Here is a 23,897-nt window from a genome sequence, read left to right on the forward strand (position 1 = left end):
GTGCCCACTGCCCTGGCCACTCTCCCATAAGTCTCCTGACACCACATTCTCTAGAAACCTGGGGGCAGGAGACGTGAAGTCTCAAAGAATTCAGTTACCTGTAAAAATAGAGCCCCATTTCCTGGTCCGCCAATGGGCACCAAAGTAATTTGCGGGAACCTTGTGCCATCCTGCTGCCCAGGACTCCTCTCCTCTGCCCTAGGGATTCGCAAGAGAAGCACAGGCTCCAGCCGAAAACGGAGCAGGAGCAGAAGCCCAGGAAGAAGGCCCAGACGTGTGACATCTCCGTGCAGATAGAACCAAGCCAGCCCGAGGTCTTCTTGAGCAGCCAAGAAGTGAGTGCCCGCCGGTCCCGGGCACCTGGAAGGACACACGGAGACAGAGCCCAGTGGTGGCTTTCTTTCCTTTTGAAGACATTTCATTCTAAATTCCAAAAGCATGGCCTGAGTGTGTGAAATGTACGAAGTGAAGTGCAGAGTCCCGCCCCTTCGGTCTCAGTCCCCAGCGGTCACAGCCGCCAACAGTTCGGCATGTGGGCCTCCGGGTCTTTTCCTCGCAGAGGCCCCCACATCCTAATGTGGGCAGGAGCGTGCGGGGGATGCACTCCACCCGGGTTCGAGTCCCAACTCCTCCACTTACAAACTCTGCGAGGTCACTGTGTGCTAGTTCCCTCATCGGGGAGGAATGCCAGTCCCCACCTTATCTATATACACACACAAACCCATGCACACGGATATCTATTGATAGATACTTTTATTGCTAATGGTATCAAACCACACACACTCTGCAGCTTGGTTCTGTTTTACATGGCCCTATTTAATGGGCGTCTTTTCAAGTAAGCGTATAAAGATCTGCCTCATTCTCTGGAACGGCCTCGTAGAATCCCACTGTTTGTTTTTATCCAGCCAGCCCCCGTTGGTGGACGTTTAGGTTGTTCCTCCTTTCACACAATGCTGCAGTTCATGTACTTGCACTTCCTAAACATAGGGCCGAACCACCTTCCGGAAGAGCCATGCAGTTGACGCCCCACGGCTGTCCCTTGATCACTGCTCCGTGTGGCTCCGTGGGGCTGCCCGGAAGCCGTTGCATGCCCGGCAGTCCCACGCTCGAACGGGGAGCGTGTCTTTGCGTCCTCGAAGCTGGTGCGCACACTCTGGCCCTGGGGCTGGGGCTGCGGTGGTTCCTCGAGGCCCCTGGTTTCCGAGAGTCCGGGGACATCCTTCCCCTTGGCGTCAGGGACCTGGAGAGCGGGCGTTCCGGTAGCAGGCTTTGGGTTCTCACTAGGAAGCAGGGCCAAATGTGTCGGCTCCCTTCCCGCTTTCTCAGAGGTGCCTTCCCCTGCCAGACAGCACCGAGCCAGGGCCGCCAGCAGCTTTGACGAAAGGGCAGGTCCGGCCAGCTGTCCTTGGCACCGGCTCCTGTCCAGAGCACTTTCACAGAAGTGTCTTCTTGTTGCTTGGGGCAACCGGGAGGGGGCGTAAGCTCTGTGGGGCAGGGAGCATGTGTCACTCCCGATGGAATCCCAGGCTCTTAGAGCGGGACGACCACCAGACCCCTACTCATCCATTCATTCAACAACTATTGAGCGCCTGCTGCATGCTGGGGGGTCCCCGCCCACACCAGCCCCCCCACCCCCGGACTCTGTACATGTTCGTTAGAACGGATTGTTGAACTGGGATGCCCTTGACTTTTGATTTGTATTGTGAGAAGGGATTAGAGGGGGTTGGGGGAGGCTGTGAGATAAAAGGAAAATGTATTTGCTCCCTCTGGAATGGTTTCCTCCCTCGGGCCACATCCTGCTTTCCAAGCCAGAGTGGGTCAGAGGGCTTGAGAGTTGTATGAGAAAGAATCTCCGTCCTCTCTAAGTAAACAGATTCCCAGGAGAGCCGTGAGGAGGGTCACGTGGCGCTCCGGGGTCTCCTCGGGCCACGCCGAGCCCGCAGCGGAGCCTGCTGCCGGGGCTCCCCAGCACCCCGCATTCGGTATCTCCTGCCCTTCCTGCACACAGAGAGACAGAGAGGCAGAGAACGTTCTGGTGGTTTACTCCCCGGGCAAACACACACCCTCAAAGAGATGGGTGAGGCCAGCGTAGAACCGACCTGGGAAGTGGACCCGCCGTGCGGCCCGGAGGGGGCGGGGCCGGGGCCCCAGCCTGAGCAAGGTCCTCTAAGTGCAGCTGGGCTGGGATGTCACCGCCCCTCTAAGTGCAGCTGGGCTGGGATGTCACCGCCCCTCCGCCTGCCGTCTGCTGAGCCCTGGTCCCCACTAGAAGGCTCGGCCAGCTCTGCTGCTCCTGTTTCTGACCTCAGTCCATTCGGGCTTCGTATTTGTTGAGCACCTTCTATGTCCAGCCAGGCATGGTGCTGGGCCAGGGAACGGCGCAATCAACAAAGGGGAGAAGGACCTTGCTCTCTCGGAGCCTGCGTTCTGGGAAAGGAGGGACAGAAATAGACGACATGTGGGAATAAGCAACCTGAGGACCCACACGCAGGACTGGGGCAGAGTCGCAAGCTGGGGGCGGGGGCTCGTTTGGACGAGGAGGTGGGGAGGCCTGTGCGGGAGGGGACCTGGGCAGAGCCTGAAGGGAGGGAAGGACCGAGTGGTGAGGACACGGGGGACAGTCCCAGGAGGGCCTCAGATGGCACTGCGGAGCTGCTTAAAAGAGTCCATGGGCCCTGGGCTCCCGGTGGCCAGTGTGGCTGGCACGGAGCCTGGGACGTGTCCTACAGGCCCTTAATAAGCCTTTGAGTCACTACAGAAGAAGAACAGATTCCTGTCTCCTTTCCCCTCCTCCGCTGTGTCGTCCTGGTAGCATTTATTGCGCTGAGGAATCAGAGTATTTAGGTACCTGTTTAGTTTTTTGTCCTCTGTCTGCCCCAGAAAAATGAGCTCCACGGCAGCAGGGGCTTGTCTGCGTGGTCCCCGCTTTCACCCGGCGCCTGGAGCGGTGTCTGGCATGTAGCCGGCGCCGTAGTTGAGAGACAGATAGATACATAGACATGTTTGATAGATACATAGACAATTTTAAAAATAATTTCGGTTCCCTTCATGCTGCATACGTTATCATCTATATCTATATCTATCTCTATATATGTACGAAGTGAACCAAAATTGTTATTTTAAAAATTATTATAAGAGAACCAGATTGTCAATTTTTCCCTTTCTTGCGGTTTGACTGCAGCCTTCCCTGGCAGCTCTATCTCCAATGGCAAGCCGTTCCCAGCACCCCGTCCCATCTCCCCACTCAATTTCCCCTTTACCATTGATCGCTAAACACCGTATATTTTCCCCACCTCTCTCCCCATTGTCTGTCTCGGTCTTGGTCCCTGCTGAATCCCCAAAGCCTGGAACGAGGCTTGGCACATACACACGTAAATCTGCGTGAACGAGCTAATGAATTGCTCACCCCAACAAATGTTGTTTAACTTGCAGTCGGACTGCACCCCAGGAGGACTTGAACCTCTAGAATTTACGTGCAGAATATTGCGTGCATGTGACTTTTTCTGGAGAAAAGAACCCTGCATTCTTCCAAATCTTAAAAGGGTGCATGGCTCTTAAAAGATGAAGAAGACCTTTCCTATCTGTACTCTCAGTTAAGCCGGTGCAAGCCCAAGCTGTGCAGTGAGGTCCCTGTGTCTCCAGTGGCTGCCGTGTTGGGGGGTGCATACATAAAACACCACCACTGTCACAGGAAGCTCTGTGGGACAGCGCTCTTCCAGGGGCTCCGGAAGTCTCAGGAAGGTTTTCCTTTCTCCAGACCACCAAGGGCCAGTGTATCAAATTTCCCCTAGCAAATACCAGACAAGCCTTTTTTATTACCGATTAAAAGGAAAGTATCATGTGTTCCCATCTAAAGATGCCCCGCCAGGAGTAGATTGGCGTGATTGTTCATAAACAAGACCATAATGACAACAAGTGGAAACCCAGGCAGAGAAGAATATTAGAAGAAAAAATAAATAAAAAATAAAACGAGGAAAGGGAACAGAGAGGAGATCTTTTATTTATAGTGATGCTAAGTAGGTAGGAAAGTTGGAAATCTTCCTAGATGTGACTTGATATTTGAGATGAGAAATTTAAATTCCTTCTCTGCTGACGCCCTTATAGTATTTTCCAAACGTGCTAAGTGACAGAGTTTCTGCTATGCATGAATTGCCCATGTTTCTGTGACTATAAGAGTGATATTCTCATCCCTAATCCACCGCTGTCTGCACCATTCTGCCCACAGGAGCAATCCTTCAGTGACCTGGGGGTCAAGTGCAAAGGATCTCGACACGAGGAGGTCATCCAGCGTCAGAAAAAGGCCTTGTCTGAACTGCGTGCGCGCATTAAAGAGCTCGAGAAGGCCTGCTTGACAAGTAAGTCTCCTTCTTCCTGGCCAAAGCGGTGGAGCCCAAACTCGGGCTCGCTGTGGGGACTGACGGACTTGCCAGGACTGTCGTCTCTTGTCCCCATGATTTCAGAACTGCAAGGACATTGCAATACAAAAAAAGATGGACAGGCCGTGAGCTCAGAGTGAAGAGCAGACTTTGAGATTAAATAAACAGGATTTCAGTGAAGAACTCACTATTGTCCTTTTGCTTATTTCGCTGTGGCCGGGTGGAAACTGTCATGGACTAACACTGTCCGAGGACCAGCGTTGGGGAACCTTGCAGAGTACCCCGTTTAGCGGGGATGGGGCTCTCTCAAGAGTTGGAGCTTACTGCTGTGTAGGGCACGGGGCTAGGAGCCGGAAGCCTGGGTTCGAGTCCTGCCCTTGTTCTGTGGCTGAGGGACCTTAGGCACAGCTCACCCTGGGTGCCTTGGCGCTGGCACCTGCGTGGCTGCAGCCTCGTATTAGCTGTGTGACCTCGGACAAGTCATTTAATCTCTCTAGGCCTCAGTTTCCTCATCTGCCAAGGGAGGTCGTGAGGATTAAAACAGGCCTGTGGTAAGTGTCCCATAAGTGGTAGCTGTGGTTATTACACGAAATAACTGCTTCCTGAGCCTTCCTTTTGAGTCTAAATTATTTCTTTTCTAGGCCGTAAGGACCACCTGAATGAATCGATTCTAGAATTAAAGACTCTCAGGATGGAAAAAAATGTCCAGAACATATTATTGGACACAAAACCTGATTTTCCAGCTCTCTCAAGAATAGAGATCCCAGCGGTAACCAAAGCAACTTTGTCTCTGCAGTGACCGGCTCGTGGAGCGGGCGGGCCTGCGGGCAGACCCTCGCCGGTGCCCCGCACAGCCGTGTCTGCCAGTGGTTCGGGGCCGGGGCCTCCCTGACGGGCCGGCGTCCGTACTCGCTGGTCGGCCCTGGCCACACCTATTGTCCAGTGTTTGCACAGAAAGGTGGCCTTCTGTTTGAGCACAGCATGGTGTGTCCTTGCATGGCCATTGGGCCAGATCGAGTACTAAAGCGTGGTAGTCCCCCTCTTCACCTCACATGTAAAAAACATGTTCTGAAAAACATGTTCACCAGGCTGAGTTATAACATTTTATAACATTTCCCTGTAAACTGAAAAGCATGAACACGTGCAAGGTAGCAGAAGGGAGCCTCGACCAAGAGGATGCAAGTTCTGGAGCCCCAGGGGCATGTGTCCAAATCCTAGCTCTGCAAGCTGTGTGACTCTGAGCAAGGCTCTTAACCTTTCTGGGACTCCAATTCCCAGCTGTAAAATGGTGATGAAAAAATAAAAGGAGATAATTCTGTGATTAGCCCAGTGCCTAGCTCATAGTGAACACTTAATAAATGATAGCTGTTCTTATTATTAAATATGATTTCTTTTTTTTTTTTTAGACAGAGTCTTTGCTCTGTTGCCTGGGCTAGAGTGCTGTGGCATCAGCCTAGTTCACAGCAACCTCCAAACTCCTGGTCTCAAGCAATCCTACTGTCTCAGCCTCCAGAGTAGCTAGGACTACAGGCATGTGCCACCATGCCTGGCTTATTTTTTCTATATATTTTTAAGTTGTCCAATTAATTTCTTTCTATTTTTAGTAGAGACAGGGTCTCGCTCTTGCTCAGGATAGTTTCAAACTCCTGACCTTGAGCGATCCGCCCGCCTCTGCCTCCCAGAGTGGTAGGATTACAGGCGTGGGCCACTGCGCCCGGCCTATTAAATATGATTTAAATACTATTTATTACTCAAAGGAGAACTTCTTAAAGAGGCACAGTTTTATTTGCCAGGATTTTCAGAAGTGATTTGCATGTGAGATTGAAGGTGCACTCATGCCCTAAATGAGTGTTTGGGCATCTGATGGACACGTGACAAGGGACAGTTCAGGTCAGGGTCCATCATAGGACCCACTGAGTACAGTGCTGCCAAGCCAGCTCCAAGCCACACACAGGCCTTTAGAAGAAATACCAAGTCCGTCCTATCTGTACCAATGTTCTCTCCCAGTAGTTTTGCTGGACATTTGCTTTAGAAGGTCTTCGGAAATGAGCTGGTTTTCTTGATAAAACCAAACCCTCCTTCCCCAAGGCCGGGAGTGGAGGGTCACTCTCCAGGTAGGAGGTCAGCTAGATTCGCAGCCGGACTCTGTCCCAAGACTTGGCTCCCCCTTGCAGTAACCCCAGTCCCACCACTGACACAACGAGGCAGGAAACCGTGTGTCAACTCTCTTAAGAGACCTCAGTCCTCCAAGGTTGGCAGTAATTAAAATTAAAAGAAGAGAAGGAGCTGGAGGAAGAACAGCTGGCATGTACTGAGTGTGCCCTGTGTGCCGGGAATTGGGCTGAGCCCTTCGTGGTCTCATTGAATCCACACAACAGCCTGGGTCGTAGTCGCTATTATCCCCATTTTACGGATGAGAAAAATTGAGTCTTCGGAAGGTCAAGTACCTCACCCAAGGTCACAGAGATAATGAAGGGTGGAGCCAGGACTATGTCCCTGAAGGTCGCTAGTCTGCAGAGAAGGAGGTGGGGACAGTGTCGAGCTTGCAGCCCAGACTCTTCCTCAGATGACCCTCCCTCAGGACTTCTGCCACCGTCAGGAAAGGAGAGGGGGTCCTGGAGAGACCAGGTCCAGGAGGGGGTCCTGGGTGCAGGGGGTGCAGCTGAGGGGGCTGGAGATGCCGAGCTGCATTTTGTGTTCTCTTGCAGCAAATCTGCCCAGTTGCCACCCGCAAACGCCCGCTTCATTCTTGTTTCTGCAGCTAGATAAATACATCCACTCTTAATGCAGAACAAATATGTCCTCCTCGCCTATCACAGTCCTGTAAAGTCCAAAGACCTATAAAGTGTTAGGCCTCTGTATATTTGTAATTGGGTTTGGTTTTGTTTTAAATCTCAGCGGTTTCCAGTGTAGTGCCGGTAACCACCACGGGCTGAGATGACTTTTGCCATCATTGGTGCTGCTCGCGGCAAACACCGAAATCACAATTTATTTGTAAGGAGATTCGAGAGGGCTGTTTGCGGCCTTCCCTGCTTGGCCTGGTGGCTTTTTCGTGCATTCGGCTGGGGCTCTCCGCAGCCGGCTGGCCGTGTCGTGTGGCGTCTTAGCGCGCACAGCTGTGAGCACCTGCCGCCCTGCACCGTCTCTGGCAAGGGTCGGGGCTGATGCTCACTTGCCCGGTTCCACACGGGGAGAACATTCGGCCAGACTTCCCGGGGTCCTAGTTTCTGCTGTGTGCAAATGAGATCCCTTTCATAAAAGGAGGGTGATATTTTCTATCTAACCTGCAGTCGTTCATTCAACAAACTCACCGGTAGCACTCCCCGTCTTCAGTTGTGACAACCAAAAATGTGTCCAGACCCTGCCAAATGTCCCAGGGCAGGAAACAAAAATCCCCCCAACTGAGAGCCACCGTTCTAGAAGGAAGACAGTGATCCAAGATACAAATGATGCATCATTTCAAAGAAAGAGTCATTCTCTGAAGGATAGGAATACAATGATAAGAAAGCAGTTGGCAAAGAAATCAGACTGAATGTTCAGGAACTGAAATGGAGATCAGCTCTCTTGAGTTATTCCTCAGTAATCACACAGCGCGTTAGCCTCTGGTTGGAGACGTTCATAAGGGAATGCCAAGAGAGAGTTTTCCCTTCTTTGTGATTTCAGCCCCAGAATGGCTTTTACAACCCAGGGTCCAGCTCAGCACTGGAGAAGCCGGGGAGGATGGACGCATGTGAGGCATTAGAGCTCAGTGAAAAGCTGGTATGTACATATGACATCCGTCCCCCACCCCCAAAGCCTGGGTCCCCTGCAGTCCTTGTTAACCATAAGATAGTTTAGCTAAGTATCAGCCTCATATACCTTTTTAGTTGTTCTAATAACTCTGCAAGACCCATCTATTGGCCGGGCACAGTGGCTCACGCCTGTAATCCTAGCACTCTGAGAGGCCGAGGCGGGCAGATTGCTCAAGGTCAGGAGTTTGAAACCAGCCTGAGCAAGAGCGAGACCTCATCTCTACTATAAACCAAAAGAAATTAATTGGCCAACTAATATATATAGAAAAAAATTAGCCGGGCATGGTGGCATATGCCTGTAGTCCCAGCTACTCAGGAGGCTGAGGCAGCAGGATTGCTTGAGCCCAGGAGTTTGAGGTTGCTGTGAGCTAGGCTGATGCAATGGCACTCACTCTAGCCTGGGCAACAAAGCAAGACTCTGTTTCAAAAAAAAAAAAAAAAAAAAAAGACCCATCTATTATCCCAGCACGGGTCAGAAATTGCATAGCTTAATTCCTTGGGAAACTGGGTGTTTAGAATGAATGTTTACATCTGTTGTCATCTCCCCCTCTGGTTCTCAAAAAAGGCAAAGTGGGAATGGATGTGGAGAAAATGAAAGTCGTACTAGAGCCAGGTTGCTCCAAAGCATCTGTTCTCTGTGACTGCAGAAAATGGGTGAAACAGAATTAGACGTTTGCTTCCTTAAAGCGGCCGCGGCGGCCTGGGGCCAGGCCTCTGATCCCAGTCGCTCTCCTTGCAGTACATGGACATGAGCAAAACGCTGGGAAGTCTGATGAACATCAAGGACATGTCGGGTCACATGTCCATGAAGTGCCTGTCCCCCAAAGACAGGGAGAGAGTCAGCCAGCTTCGACAGCGGGACCTCGATCTGGTGTTCGAGAAGATCACCCAACTCAAGAGCCGGCTGGAGATGAAAGAGGAGCTTCTGCGAGGGTACGAGAAGGACATCGAGCAGCTCAGGTACTGCGGGGCCCCCCGTCCCCGGGGAAAGGCCCGGGCCTCCCTTCTGGCTGAACACAAGCGGGCAGCAGACAGCTTGGCCTGGGGCCGGAGGGCAGAGTGTCCGTAGGGAGAAGGGGGCAGGGACAGCGACCAAGACCAGGCCTGATGGAGGCGAGTCTGTCTGTGAGAAAGCGGCCACGGAAGTGCCCGGTGTCTGCGTTCTGTGTGCTGTCTTCCTGCGCACGCTGCGACTTTCGTGACCCTTGGCTTACGACTTGCCACCTGTGTGGCCCTGACAGCTCCGTGCTCTCAGCAGCCGCAGCCCCCGGGAGGTGGGAGGCGCGGCGGCACAGCCTTCGCCACGCTCCGCCACGCAGACTGCCGAGGAGCTGTTCGCGCTGCCCTCGCTCCCAAATCAGCTTGTCGTGAGGGTCCTCCGCGAGCCCTCTGTGGAGGCTTTGCAGAGGCTTCGGGGTCTGGGGCGCCGAGGATGGATGGGAACAACGAGGGAAAAGAGACTGTCCCCCTGTGCCCCCAGGCAGAGCAAAGTGTCCGTCCAGATGTACCAGGCACAGGTGTCCAAGCTGGAGGACGACATCTACAAGGAGACGGAGGAGAAGGCCCTGCTGAGGGAGGCCCTGGAGCGCACGGAGCACCAGCTGTACCAGGAGAAGAGGGTCAACAGGACGGTCAGGCAGCAGAAGGTGAGACGCCCCTGCCCGGGCGGAAGCTCCCAGCTGCCCTCGGCTCCCGGTGGTGGCGGAGCCTGTACGGGAGCGTTGGCTGATGCCAAGGGGGCGGCAGAAGAGCCTCAGCATCAGGCAGACCCGGGTTCAAACCAGAGCTCTCCCACCTGCTGTGTGACCTGAGGCAGGTTTCTTAACCTCTCTGAGACTCGTGGTGCTCATCTTTTTCATCTCTTTAAATGGTGGCTGCTATTCGTATTTGTATTGTTCTCCCAGGTGCTGGAAGACATAGGTGAATAAGCTCTCTGAGAACGGAGATTTGGGCTCACTATTCTGAGCACCTAGACTAGAGCATGGGAGACACCCAGTAACGATTTGGTGAATGGATGGGTGGATAGACAGACAGGCTGATGGATGGACAGATGGATGGATGGCTGCATAAGATGGGCGCTGGACCAAGAAGTGGGCAGGTGGATGGCAGGATGGAAGTCCTCGGAGGCCATACGCTGTAGTGTGGAACGGACGGGTGGAGAGCTGACTTCAGGCCGACGCAGTGGGGTGAGGGCCGTGTCAGGAGGGTGCCTGGGGCTCTGGGGCCCAGGGGAGGACATCCACCAGCCTGGAGCACTCAGCGAGGGCCTCCCACAGCCTTGAGACCCGCCCTGAGTTGCAAAGGAGAGTGGGAGTTTGTCCACCAAAGGGATGGCCGGGCGCACATTCCGGGCTGAAGGAGCCAGAGGAAAGGCAGGAGGATGAGGCCTGCTCCCTGGCACGGAGCTGACGATGGCGCTGGCCTGAGAAACCCAGATTCCAGGCTCAGGCTGGGGGCCCAGCCGAAATGGGTTGACTCTCCCTCCCCCAGCACCTCATCTGTAACACGGGGCAGGAATCAGTCTGCCCTGGGTTCAGATCTTCCACTCATTAACTGTGCGGCCTTGTGCAAGTTTCTTCCCCTCTCCGAGCCTTGCTTTCCCGTCAGTAAGTGGAGCTCACTGCCCCTGCCGCGCCGGGTGGCCGTGGGGATGGAAGACATCGCAGGCGTCCCTCGCCGGCCACACCCTCGCTGCCTGAACTCGGGAGCCAAGTGCTTTCGGATGGTGAGGGGACTTGTGCCGTCTTTAAAGTACCCGCTCAGCTCCTGGCTCCGGCAGGTGGATGTTGCCTTCTCTGTGCTGCCCGTGGCCTGGGCGCGTGGTCTCTCAGGTGGGTCCCGTGACCAGCGGCTGGCCGGTTTCAGAAGCTCCCTGACCACCCGAGCTGCCCAGTGCCTGGCAGAAGGGCTTTGTGTTTGCAGTTGACACCTCTGTCCCTCCCTCCTGCAGCCCCCGGGCATGTCTCTGGGCCTCCTCCGGGCCAGGCACCGGAACGGTGACTTCCAAACAGAATCAGACTCTCCCTTTCCCTCGACTCTTGCCTGAGGCAGAGCAGATCCCAAGGCCGGGGTCAGGCAAGCAGGGAAGACAGCCATGGCCACCTTCGCTCTTCATGACGTCTGCAGGCCGGGCCTGGGCCCATCCGTGCCTTGCAGCGCGGTCAGGCTTAAGAATGCCTCTAACAGCCCTGCCGGGTACAGCGAGCCCACTTTGCAGATGAGCAGGCCGAGCCTCAGAGAGTTAAGAGACTCGCCCGGGTTCACACAGCAGCTGGCGGGGACGGCCGGGACTGTGCCCAGGGATCTCACGCCCCAGCGCCCGGGCTTTCTGCGGGGCTGGCCCCGGGTCTCCGCCTTGTGATTGGTAGCTTTTCTGACTTGGCTCTGTGTGTGTGTGTGTGTGTGTGTGTGTGTGTGTGTGTGTGTGTGTGTGTACATGCTTACACGTGTGTCACCGTGTGTATGTGTATGTGTGTCATCTGCCTGGGCTCAGAGGAGACCAAGCCCCCATAGGAGGAGGCCCCCTGCCCAGCCAGCAGGCGCTGGTGGATGGCTCCCGCGGAAGCCTGCCCTCCACCCTGGACCCTTCCACCAGGGCCCCGGCTTGCAGGCCAGACACGAAGGCAGCCGTCCTGCTCCGGCGGAGCCCGGATGTGGCGGTGCTAGCATTCACCGCTCTGAATTAGACTTCACAGCCTCAGTCTGCGCGTGTCCTGGGGCTGCCTCAGGCAGAGGCTGGCTTCCTTTCACTCCGTGCCACGCCAGGGAGAGCTGGACAGGGACAGAGGACTGGCTGGTGCTTTGATGTGCCCTCTGGAGAGCTGGCTCCTTCCCCAGGCGTCCCCCAGGGCTTGGCAGGCCGGGCCCCAAAGCAGAAACACCAAACCACAGAAGGGGACGGCAAAGGGCCCCCAAAAGCCCATTGTCGTGTGCTGGCTGAAAATGCAAGAAAGCCTAAGGATTTGCATAATCAGCTGCACATGCATTATTCATGGGCCGCTCATTCACACACAAGGCAGGGCCGGCCAGGCTGTTGGCACCAGGCAGCCTTCCGTGGAGGAGGGTCTGAAATGGCTGCGTTAAGCCTGTGTCGGGGTCCTCAGGAGAGCCAGAGCTGGGAACTCTCAAATTCCTGGAATTCACAGCATAGGGAAAGATTGGACAGGTAGCACGGTCGCGGCAAAGCCCATGGCGTCAGGTGCGGAGCTCACCGCCTGCAGGCACGTGCCTCTCCGCCCGGCAGCCTGCAAGGAGAGCTGGCCGTGCAGCCCCTGAGAGGGCGGACGCAGGGTGGCATTACCCCGATACTCAGCAGCAGAAACGGGACCCCCAGATAACGGCCCTCCCAGTCCCTCCCTGGGACAATACGCAGTGACAGCGACCCAGGCTGTGGCCCCCTCTAGTCCACTTCCTGCATTGCCAGGTAAGGCTACAGTGTCCTCAGAGCTAAGAGGCAGACTCTGGAGCCAAACAAATGGGGTTCAAGGCCACCTCTGCCCCCGAGAGACCCGCAGTCCTCCACCTCCGGGTCTCAGCTTTCTCAACAGCGGTGGCAGTGGGGCCTCCTTCCTGGGGCTGGGAGGGTAAGAGGAGACTCGGGCAGCGCCGGGCACGTGGCGGGCTCGGTCACTCGGTTACCATGGGGAAGAGAAAAGGCAAGTCGAGGGTGGTGGGGACAGTTCCTGCATCTCTTTCAGAGAGCTTCCTGCCCACTGACGAGCCCGGCGAGCCCCGAGCTCTCCCTCTGGCCCTCCCAGCCGGCAGCGCCTTTGTGCGGCTCTCTCTCCCGTCTGGTCGATACAGCCCGGGGCGGCCAAGGAAGGGCCGGTACTCCCCGTGAATGGGCCAAGACCGGAATTTTCAATAGAGAAACTTTAAATGCACAGAAGTTGCCCTTTGAGGGGGACGCAAAGCCTTTCTCAGGCCTCTCTTAGGACTCGAAGTGTGAGAACAGCTGAAATGCACAGGCGGCTTCTGGCTGGGGCGGCGGCTCCGCTCCCCCCCAGGCTCCAGCCAACCAAACCCTGCCCACGGGGCTTGGCTTTGCCAGGTGGTCTCAGCTGGGCTGGAGCCCCTAACCATCCCTCCGCTCAGTGAGCTCAGATCCCTCATCTTTAAGATGAGGATCAAAATGATGCCTAACTCATAAGGGTCGATTCCATGAGGACAGGCACACAAAACCCTTAGCAGGACAGGCAAGGTGCCTCAGGCCTGTAACCCTGGAACTTTGGGAGGACAAGGTGGGAGGATTGCTCGAGGCCAGGAGTTTGAGACCAGCCTGGGCAACATAGTGAGACCCCATCTCCACAAAAAACTAAGAAAAATTTACTTGGGTGTGGGGCCACCAGACTGCAGTCCCAGCTACTTAGGAGGCTGAGGCAGGAGGATCGCTTGAACCCAGGAGTTTGAGGCTGCAGTGAACTATGATCACACCACTGCACTCCAGCCTGGATGGCATAGACTATCTCTAAAAAATTAATTAATTAATCAAAACTCTTAGCAAATAGGGCCACTCAATGTGTGCTCTTATACCATCATCACTGTCTTCGCTATTCTATTCAACTCACTATTTTCCAAGAGTTCCTTGGTCCCGGATAGTCTCAAGATCTTGGTTTTTCGGCACCACTGTGTGTTTTTGACCAACGAGTAGAAATTGAGAGATGTTGTGTAGGATGAGAATGGGATGGGGAGCTTGGGAGTGGTGCCCTCGGGCCCACGGAAGGATGCAGAAGGGAAACGTGGTTGGAGTGGTGCGACGGGTGGGTGAAATACGGCTCAAGGAAAAGACCACCACTCCCCACCCATCCTCACCACCAGCGAGCCCCAGTGTCTGCTGGGACCCTCAGAGGCGTGGCCCAGACTGGAACAGGTAAGAACATACTCAACACTCTCTTGCTCACCCGATATTTTCGCTCAGGAACGCGTAGAGGAGCTCGAACAGAGAAATGCAAAAGAACCAACACCTTGCAACTGTTCCTTCAAAGAGAGAGACAGGCAGGTATGGAGGGGTGTTCTGCTGTTGCAGCCAGACACACAGTAGAGGCAGGCTTGCACGCGGGGTAAGAGGCAAGGGTGTGCGGACGCCCAGGGAACACCACGCACCCCCGGTCCCGTCCCCTCCTGGCCCCCGACCCTGACCCCACCTGCCCGCGGTTGGCACACGAGGCCTCAGAGACAAGGGAAGCGGCCACGGCGGTGTCTAGAGGTGAGAGGAGGCAGAGGGGAAACGCAGGTGCCGTTTTTGGCTGACGGAGCAGCCATCGTAGGCGTCAGTGATTTGGGGATCGGAGACAAGGTCATGGGAGAAGAAGAAGGGAGGAGCAGGCAATCCCGGAGCCCCTGCCCTAAGGACGGAATAAGTGGGGTGAAGGAAGGGGGGACAGGGGGTGCAGAAGGAAGCCAGGAACGAGGGGGAAGTGCCTACTGTGGCAGCTTCCACACCTGCCGGGGTGGGGGGGCCTCGTTGGACTCCGGCCTTCCTGGCAGCCAAGGAGAAATGGGAAGCCGGCCTGGTCCGCAGCTCACAGCTCCCGTGAGACTCCGCGGCGGGAGGCTCGCACGTGGGCATAGGACAGAGCCGATGATGTAAGGAACCACGTCCCAGGGAACAGCCTCAGTGCGGAAGCAGCGCGGCGGCTCGGAACAGCTCTGGAGACAGGCGGGTGCCGCCCCCAGTGAGCCGGGGGAAGTTCGGTGGCAGCAGGTGTGGGGGGCTGGGCTCTGCTCTTCAGGGCGCAGCTGCCCACTGATTGGACGTAGCCCAGGAGCGGGCTTGGGCGCAGTGTCCACACTGGAGCTCGCCGGAGCCCAGGGTGCCCTGGAAGGGTGTGGCCGTCAGCACCCCTCGCCTTGTCTCCGCCAGAGCAGCGCTCCTTCATCTGCCCATGCGCCAAGTCCTCTCAGGACTTTGCTTGGGTAGAGGGTTCTGCTGGGGCCAAAGGGAAGGAAGGCAGGCAGGCAAGCAGGCAGGTAGGAAGGTAGGTTGGTTTAAAATCACTGCTTTACCATATCTGGGAATTTGGATGGTGACTGTCCTCTGAGTGCAGTTCCTCTCAATACGTTTGTGATAAATATTGAGTGGCCGCAGCTCGAGGCCTCGTAGAGGGCAGCTGTCAGCTAAATACGGGCTGGAAGCCTTCGCAGACAGCTGCTTTGTGAGGATGGAAGAGACTTACGAGCACTTACGGCCCTATCCCAAAAGACAGCCTGACCTGCTTCCTCCATGAGTTTTGGGAGTGCCACATAGGGTCACCAGAAAAAAGGGGGGTGACCACAACAGGATGCCCAGTTATTTAGTATAAAAATGACAAACAGTTAGTGTAAGTATGTCCCAAATACTGCATGGGACTTATACTTACTTACAAACTTAAACTTCTAAAAAGCGTTTGTTTTCATTCTGAAATTCAAGTTGAACGGCAGCCTTTATTTTACCTGGCAGCTCTCCAACAACTATTTACTGAGCACCAACTAGATGCCAGGGTGGGACGCTCTGAGCAGATGTCAGAAAACGGCAGCCCACAGATGTGCTGCTTTTGGCTCATGGGACATTGGGATGTTTTTTGTTTTGTTTTGTTTTGTTTTTTTTAAGTAGCATTTCAAAACAGGGCACTTTCACAAAATATGCTGGATTTCTGGCTTCTCTGGGAAACTTGGATGCTGTGGCAGGCAACACTGGGCCCACGATCCCACAGGCCACCTGAGGACCCGTGCTCCTGGGATTGCTGCTGTCCCGATTGCGCCCTCTTCTTTCACTTCCCGGGCCCCTGGCAGCATCAGGTTGGCGAGCCCAGGAGGAGCTCAGGGCTCTGAGAGGGAGACTGCAGCTCAGCTCTCCCCCTCCCTGCTGTCTCTCTAGCACCTAGGGTGTGCTCTGTCTTCAGAGAGCCGTCCCTGAAGTACAGGTGTCTGGAAGATGCCAGTGTCAGCAACTGTAGATCAAACTCCAGGGAAATAGCAAGCTGCAGATTTGGGGTAACAGTGGCTTCCAGACAGGCCCGCCTGTCGTCCCTGATCTCCCTGCAGGGAGTTTAGCCACTGTGGGTCCCATCGTGCCTGGGCTGTTGGGAGGCTTAGGTGGAAAACCATGGGACGTGTGTAGCCCCTTCCACCTGCTCTGGGAGGCTCTGCTTCCAGCCAAAGCAGATTCACCCTCCAAGAAGAGTGCAGGGCTCCCGGCCCCCCCAGGTGGCCAGTCTCCTCTGCTGGAACCTGGAACAAAGGTCCCCAAGAGACTCAGGGGGACAGCTCACCAGGGCTCCCAGAGCCACACGTCCCCCCACCCGCTGCAGATCACGTTGCCACTCCCTGTTCCTGGGAAGGCCCCATGTTCCCAACGGGTAGCATCTGCAAGTTGAGAAAAACCCATCTTTCTTTTATTCAAAAGGCAAAGAGGAACACAAGCTAAATTTTGTTAATATTTTTTCTGTATTAAAGAGAAGAATATTTGTAGAGATGGTGAAGAAAAGGATGCAGAACTCAAATTCCCAGGTGAGCCAGAAAGAGAAGAGAGCACAGCAGGGCGTCAGCAGGAATCCAGCTGACCGTAGCGCTGTAGCTGTTAGGTACTGAGCGCTCAGTGTGTGCCGGGCGCAGAGCTGAGCGCCCAGCAATCGTGCAGCACCCCGTGGGGTGGGTGTGGTTATCGTCCCCAATTTACAGATGAGGGGGCTGAGGCTCAGAGACTTTAATTTGTTAGAGCCACACAATTAAGTAGGGGAACTCTGTGTGATTGTGACCCCAGGTGAGTGTCCCTTGCTCTCCTTCAGGTAGCAAACCTGACATGCTTTGGGTGGCATTTCTCTTGAATTTCAAGGAGCATCCGCTAGAATACTCTTTTTTAAGAGTTGATAATCAAGGCTCTGAAATCTTAGACATGTTGAACCGTTGCCATTCACAGTTCAACCCCGGAACTGGAATTGACCCAACCCGTATTCCGCTTTGCAGAAAGTAGAGGCGCACTCTCAGGAAGCTGGAAAGCTAAATGCGTTTTGAGTGAATGAGAGAGGAGATATATTCGAGTTTGATAAAAGGCCACAGTTATTTTGAGACAATAAAATTATCATTGGAAAAACCAAAGATACTCTATGCAAGAGACATTTTTGGAAAATAGAAGCCCCTCCTCAACCAGCACCCTTGTCCTAAGACTAGAAGGCGGCTACTGCCGTTTAGCAGGATATTAGGAGGATAGAGGGTGTCCCCAGGCCTCCCTAGACCTGAGACCTTTGCCACCCTGCAAAGGGGGAAGAGGGAGGGAGCCTGTCGCTTAATCATCCGGGCACCCTGGAGACCCGGGAGCAGGCAGACGCTGTCCTGAAGCTAGGTTTTTGGCTGAGGATGTAAAATGACAGAGGAGTCCAGATGGGCACGGACATCGTGAGAATATTGTGCTTCTCTGAGATGTGAAGCCCCCTGGAATTTCAGGCCTCCCCTGGCCTCAACAGAATGCGGACAGACGGTGCAGCAGCCATGAGCAAAGAGTGATCTTCCCGTTTTCCCAGCCCTCCAGCCAGGGCTTAGGAGTTTGGTGTCTAGGATCTCCTCGGTGCAAAAGGATTTCCTCCAGGTTCCTTGCAAAGTTGTAGAGGGTCTCTCTCCTCTGTCGCCTGCCTTGGGCCCACAGGGTGATAGAGTCATCGTGACCACGTTAAAGAAAGCAGCCCCATAAGAGCCACTCCTTTCATCGTGCCCGTTCATAAAAGTCTCTCTCTGGCAAGCTTCAGAACTGGAATCTCTTCTCTTTTCAAGGCCCTATGGGTTTTGTTTTCTGTCCTCCAAAATGCCATCCATTGATTTTTTTTTTCATTATGGCTACCAGTCATTTATAATTGTTTGCAGGTTATATGCTAAACAGGAAAATTTTCTAGGCCACCTACTGTGCTAAGCACTGGGGAGAGAAGAGTGAACAAAAAGAGAGACTGTCCCGGCCCTCTGTCACTCAACAGATGCTGCCTGAGAGCCCGAGACCACGTGGCAGGGTCTGTCCAGGTGCTGAGGTTCGATCACGCACCCTCCAAAGGAGTAGTGTCACTCCTGAGAGGGCAAAAACCTGAGGGCTGCCCACAAAAACTCATTCATTTTCTACATAAAGCACAGACATGTACCTATACAGATATGTAGATTTATATATATATATATATATATATATATATATATATATGCACACACACGTATATATGTACCCAGTGCTATCTATAAAGGGGTGGGAGGCATTAGGAAAAAATATCTAAGAAGTCTGGGGTGGGGGCAATAATGAAAAGAAGGTTGAGAAACACAGAATTAGATCGATTTGAACACATAAAAATCCCTGCCTTCCTGGCTTACAGTCTCGGGCCATATTTTTTTAGGCCTAAATGCACGTAATGAGTTAATAATTCCTTTATGCAAAGTGTCTTGAGGTCCGTGGCCCGTGGACCGAGCTCAGGAGCATTTTCACAGGGACCTGCCCGGTCTGGGCACCAGCAGGGGCCTCCCTGGGGAAGGGAGACCCGAGCTTGTGTGGGACAGGCAGGGGCTGCCTAGATGGAAGCAGCCACCCCAGTGTGTCCTGAGTTCATTTCCATCTGGTCGTTGCCATTTAAACCTCTGCCTTTTCACTCTAAGGGTGAGGCAGGTGGCTCCAATGCGTGGTGTCAGGCTGGACTCGCCGGCTCCCAGCCCCTCCGCCCACACGTGCATGGGCACACTGCCAGTCCCGTCCCCTCCCAGGTCAGCCTTCCCTGCTGCCCCTCCCTCGTCACACCACAGAGAGAACCAAAGCTCCTTCTGTGGCGCTTCCCAGCCCAGGCTCCTGGCAGACCTGGAGGTAGGGGCGCCAGGGACCTGGGATTCTTCATGTTTAGCAAACTCCCTGGCTCCAGCCCCGACAGCCGGCTCCACACAGGGTCAGGGCACTGGCATTTATTTGGGAACCGTCCACAGTCAGCAATTTTATTGAAAATCCAGTGTAAAGGAATATAAAGGAAGGGTTGTTTGGAGGGAAAGGCTTTTGATGTTTGCCGTTTTCTTTTTCCCTGGGCACTCGGACCAATATTGACTTTGTGGGCTAGTGCAGCGGTTTTGGCCTTTCTCACTCTGGAAAGATCTGGAATGCGGTCTCAAACACATTCCAGGCTCCCGGCGGTTCCTGGCACAGGTCTCAGGGTGATTTTTAAACAGTCCTTAAGGTGAAAAGAGCTTTAGGGATGTTCCTAACAGACCCTTTCATTGGAATCCTCTCGGAATCTCCTCTTGGCCCTCTGAGGAAGACGGGACTGATGTTCTGGTCCCTCTTTGACAGGTGAGGAGACCAAGGGTGATGTAGTAAGTGGCAGAGCTGAAACCCGACCACCACCCAGCCCTCTTGCCCCAGGAATATGGGGGTCCTGCAGCTTGGAGCCGAAGGTCTGTGGGAGCTAGGGTTTGGCCGTGTAAGCCCTGCTGGAGAGAAACTTTCAAATCACAGACATATCTACAGTGTGTACAAAATCGTGTGTGAGAGAGACTCTTGGGCAGCAGTTTACAGAAACCCACTCAGACAGGGGGGCTGGGGACTCTCATAAGGACACAGAAATTTGAGCCTCGTGAAAAGGAAGGGAGAGAACTGGGAAGCTGTGGGACCCCGGGCACCATCTCTCACGCACATGTACACGCGTGCACACGCACGGCACATGTCATCTGTCCTCTCCACGCCTCTGCTGACTTCTGTCTCCAGCAGTGTGACAGGAAGGGATGACCTCACAGTCCCCCGGTTCAAAGGACCAGCCCAGGAAGTGAGGAGCATCTCAGAGTCCCTAGCCCCAAATCCTGAGGGTGATCATTTGACAGGCGCAGCTGTGCCAAGTGTCCAGTCAGCTATGACCAGGGAGTAGGGTACGCACTTGGCTGCCAGGACACCCCCCGCCCCGGGGAGTGGGGGGTGCTCGAAGGGTTAGACAGACCCCCTCAAATGTACTGTGCTTTCTCCTCTCAGCCATCAGAGACCTAAGACACATTCAATTCAGTGGGAGCTTTTCAGGACAAACACCATCACGATGAATGTGCTCATCATAAGCAACTCCTGGTTTCAAAACCATAAAATGTGAAACTGTTAACAGGGGAAGAAATATCTGTATATCTGGAAGAGTGTACCCCAAAACACTGATAAGGCTTATCTTTGGGTAGTGTGAAAATGATAAATCATCTTTTCTCCTTTTATCTCATATCTGTGTGTGTGTGTGTGTATTTTTTTTACATGTTGTGTATAAAAAATAATAAAACCATTTGAGTGAAACATTTTGGGATCTTGCTGCAATGATAGAATTTGTGTGTGTGTCCCTCTTGCCTGTTGAAGGTTGGCATCAAGAAAGCCACCCTAAGGATGGACCAGGAAAGAGAGATGCTGAAGAACGAAGCCTCCAGCAAATCCAGCCACAGCCTTCTGCTCTCGAAGCCTGGCGGAAGGAACTAGAGAAGCGTCGTCCCGCCGGCCTCGCGTGATCCTCCGAGAGTCATCTGACCCCTCTGTGCCTTCTGTGTCAAAATACTAAGACGCTTTTGTAGGACTTTAAAGATTGTTACCCTAATATTTTCTTTCTAGACTGGTATTTTGCACAATATTGTATTTTGGAGAGTGTAGGGGATGGGTTCTTTTTCCTTTCCTTCTTCTTTTTTTTTTTTTAATGCCTACGAAAGTACGCATACTCAGGTATATGAAGAATTCAGGTTTGTAACCCTGACTCCTAGGCCTGGTAGGTACAGGTACGTGGTTCCACATTTGGGTCACGATGTACCCAAACATCAAGCCTTCAAGGAGCTCCCAGAGACACAGTTGAGAAAACCCAAGACTTGTACTGGAGCCACAGGGCAGAATGGTAACCTCACGGCTGTCGGGGCCATGGTATAGTGAATTTATATCTCCGTTTATTGTAATAAATTTAGAATGCCAATCAGTTTTATCGGTTCCGTAATAATGACTACAGTTTATATGGCACTCTATGGTCTCCAAAACACTTCTCATTTAATCCTCACCTGAGCCCTGGTAGGTAAATAGTATTGTGTCCCCCGATTTAACAGATGAAGAAGCTGAGGCCCAGAGGAGTGAAATGGCCTGCCTAAAATCACACAGCTAGTAAATTCAAGAATTAGGTCTTGAACGTGGGTTTCTAATCCCATCTCATCCTGTCCACTCTGCTACACCAGGATGGCCCAGCAGTTCTAGTCCCAGGCCACAGGACAGCCCAAATTCCCAGTCACCAATGAGCACACACTGCCCAGGTGGACACACTCCTCGTTCATGGCGTCTGGGGAGGCCCTCGTTTTCCCCGCTCCACTCTCTGTTCTGCCTTCTCTCTACCCACCCACCCTCTCGCTGCCTTTCTTGTACGGCCACGTGGCCAAGCAAAATGGGAAGAAGAGCCAAAAGTCATGAATACATTTTTTTTTATTCCTAAAAAGCCACAATAAAAATGTTTTTTATATTTGAAAACCAAATGTATTTTTTATACTTACTAAAATGGGGAGAAATAGAACATGTTCTGTGTGATGTTCCATGGGAGACACATGTTACCCACAGTTAGGCTCTAAAGTCAATGACAAAGGGGAGCAGAACGACCTTACAAATACTCTTGAAGACTCCAGAAATTTCCTGTAAAGAGCCTGGTGTTATTTAGGCTGAACCACATCCCCAATGTCCCAGACAGCAAGTTGTTCTCCAGCACCAGAGCAGATCACTTGGTGAAGCAGCAGTGCAAGCAGCTGGCTCCTGTTTGGGAGCCAAACCGTGTGAAAAATACGTTATTTGTTGAACATCTATATTTGAATTTGCGTAAGTTAAATAGAATGTCTGTGTGACTCAGCTGTATTTTAGGTCTTTCAAAGGACACCTTAATTTTTATCATACCAGCATTATAATCGCAGTGTCAATTTATTCTTTTCATTCCTAGGACAGCATAGTTTTGGGGGCATCTCCTCGACCACACCCTCCATTGCCCAGAGAATGCAACTCCCCCCCAGCAGGTTTGCCCTACATAATGCTGCTCCCTTAGCCATAGCTGATTGGCTGAGTGGTAGATACTCAACTTGAGACAGACCAATCATATTTCTCTCCTAATTCAAGTTGGGCCAATCAGCACCTCTGTCCTTGGTATTGGAAGGTGGGACACTGGGAAGCCATTCACATCATTCCTGGTGCTGGAGCTGAGAGTCTTGATGCAGTTCCAGGGCTGGGGCAGAGAAACAAAGCCAGTCTTTGTTTGTTTGTTCAGAGAAACAAAGCCAGTCTTCAAAAAAAGGAGACTGGAGTAGATATGCAACAAATAGAGATAAGAAACTATAGAACCCAGAGAGACAGTGCAGCAAGTACTGCAGATACTGAGTCTACTTAGTCATTACTTAGCCATCGCTTTCCTCTGCCATATAGGCTCAAAACCAAAGGCCTTGATTGTCCTGCCTCCCTTGCAGCTAGGGTGGGCCATGTTGTACAGATCTGGTCAATGGCATATAAATGAAAGCCCCTGAGGAGGGCTTCCCTGCTGGAATAAAAGGCAAGCTTCTCTGGGAGAAAGCATTTGCCCTTTGTCCCTGTGCCTTGTCTCCTTTTTCATGCCTGGAACTCAGACTTGGAGCTAGAGCAGCCACCTGGGGATCGCCAGGCAACGAGCAAGAGGCCAAAGCCCACCTGCCAAGGACAATGAGTGCAAAGACAGCAAGGCCTGGGTGGGTGCCTGGTGGCATCCCTGAGCTCCGAACTGTGACCACACTGCCTACCTCTGTACTTCTTGTATAAGACAAATAAATCCTTATCTATTTAAGGCACCATAGTCAGGTATATACATTTGTGCTGTGGAACAAACCACCCAAAATTTAGTGGCTTGAAATGACAAATTTATTATTTCTCATGATTCCATGGGTGAAGCTAGGCTTTTCCTGTGTGGTCTGGCACGCTGGGGCTGGATGGTTTAGAATGGGCTCATTTACATGCCTGGTCATGGGCAGGTGAGTTGGGGTAGGACAGTAATTCTCAACTAGGAGCAACTTTGCCCCCCAGGATAAATTTGGCAATGTCTGGACGTGATTTTGGTTATCACAACCAGAGGGGTGGGTGTGGGAGCAGGTACTTCTCTCATCTAGTGGGTAGAGGCCAAGGAAACCTCCAGACATCCTACAAAGCACAGAACAACTACCCACAATGAAGAGTTATTTGATCTAAAATGTCAATAAGTACAAAGTTTGAGAAACCTGGTCTAGAGTGTCCTTCTGCTAGGACACTTGTCTCTGCTCAGCACACCCACTCAGCTCCAGCAGGCTAGACCAGGCTTGTTCATGTGGTCAGGGGTTCCCAGGAGCAGCAGGTGAGAACAAGCCCTGGTGCACAAGCATCTTTCAAGTCTCTACCTGCCTTGTGTTTCTTAACATCCCATCAGACAAAGCCAGAGTCGGTGTGGTAAGGGCTCCAAATTTTTACAATCCACCCACGTCAGATTTTCTGTTATTTGAAGCTGAATATATCTGACTGACACAGAAGGAGAGAGTTCCCCCGATTCCCAGACGTTCTGATTCCTAGTTCCTCGCCTTGCAAAGGCCAGATCCAAGACCTGCTCTTGGGTTCCACTAGGACCCTTTGCATCTCTCAAGATTCCTTGCTTGCAAACAACAGAAACCTCCTGTGGCTAACTTAAGCAGAAAGGGAGTTTATTGAAAGCAAATCAGAAAGGTGAGAGAGTCAGTGGCTAAGCAAAGCCAGAGAGTCAGGCTTGGACAATCAGGCACTGGCTTT

General features: G+C 53.0%; 1 protein-coding gene across 6 annotated transcripts in view; it reads left to right on the plus strand.

Annotated features, from left to right (window-relative positions):
* The window catches only part of FHAD1 (forkhead associated phosphopeptide binding domain 1), a 119,075-nt gene extending 97,945 nt beyond the window's left edge, over positions 1-21,130 (plus strand). For 4 of the 6 annotated variants that reach the window (XM_075994253.1, XM_075994255.1, XM_075994257.1 and 1 more), the window contains 6 exons: positions 203-335; positions 4,226-4,355; positions 5,018-5,145; positions 8,040-8,135; positions 8,907-9,127; positions 9,648-10,045. In XM_075994253.1, the coding sequence (XP_075850368.1) occupies positions 203-335; positions 4,226-4,355; positions 5,018-5,145; positions 8,040-8,135; positions 8,907-9,127; positions 9,648-9,978 (1,039 nt within the window). In that variant the 3' untranslated portion in view covers positions 9,979-10,045. Of the gene's footprint in view, positions 1-202; positions 336-4,225; positions 4,356-5,017; positions 5,146-8,039; positions 8,136-8,906; positions 9,128-9,647; positions 10,046-14,084; positions 14,166-16,600; positions 16,655-20,474 lie in introns of those variants that run through there. The other 2 variants (XM_020281617.2, XM_020281623.2) reach the window with 2 other exon arrangements.
* The last annotated feature ends 2,767 nt before the right edge of the window (positions 21,131-23,897 follow it).

This window comes from Microcebus murinus, chromosome 2 (assembly GCF_040939455.1).
Source record: "Microcebus murinus isolate Inina chromosome 2, M.murinus_Inina_mat1.0, whole genome shotgun sequence".
NCBI lineage: Eukaryota > Metazoa > Chordata > Mammalia > Primates > Cheirogaleidae > Microcebus > Microcebus murinus.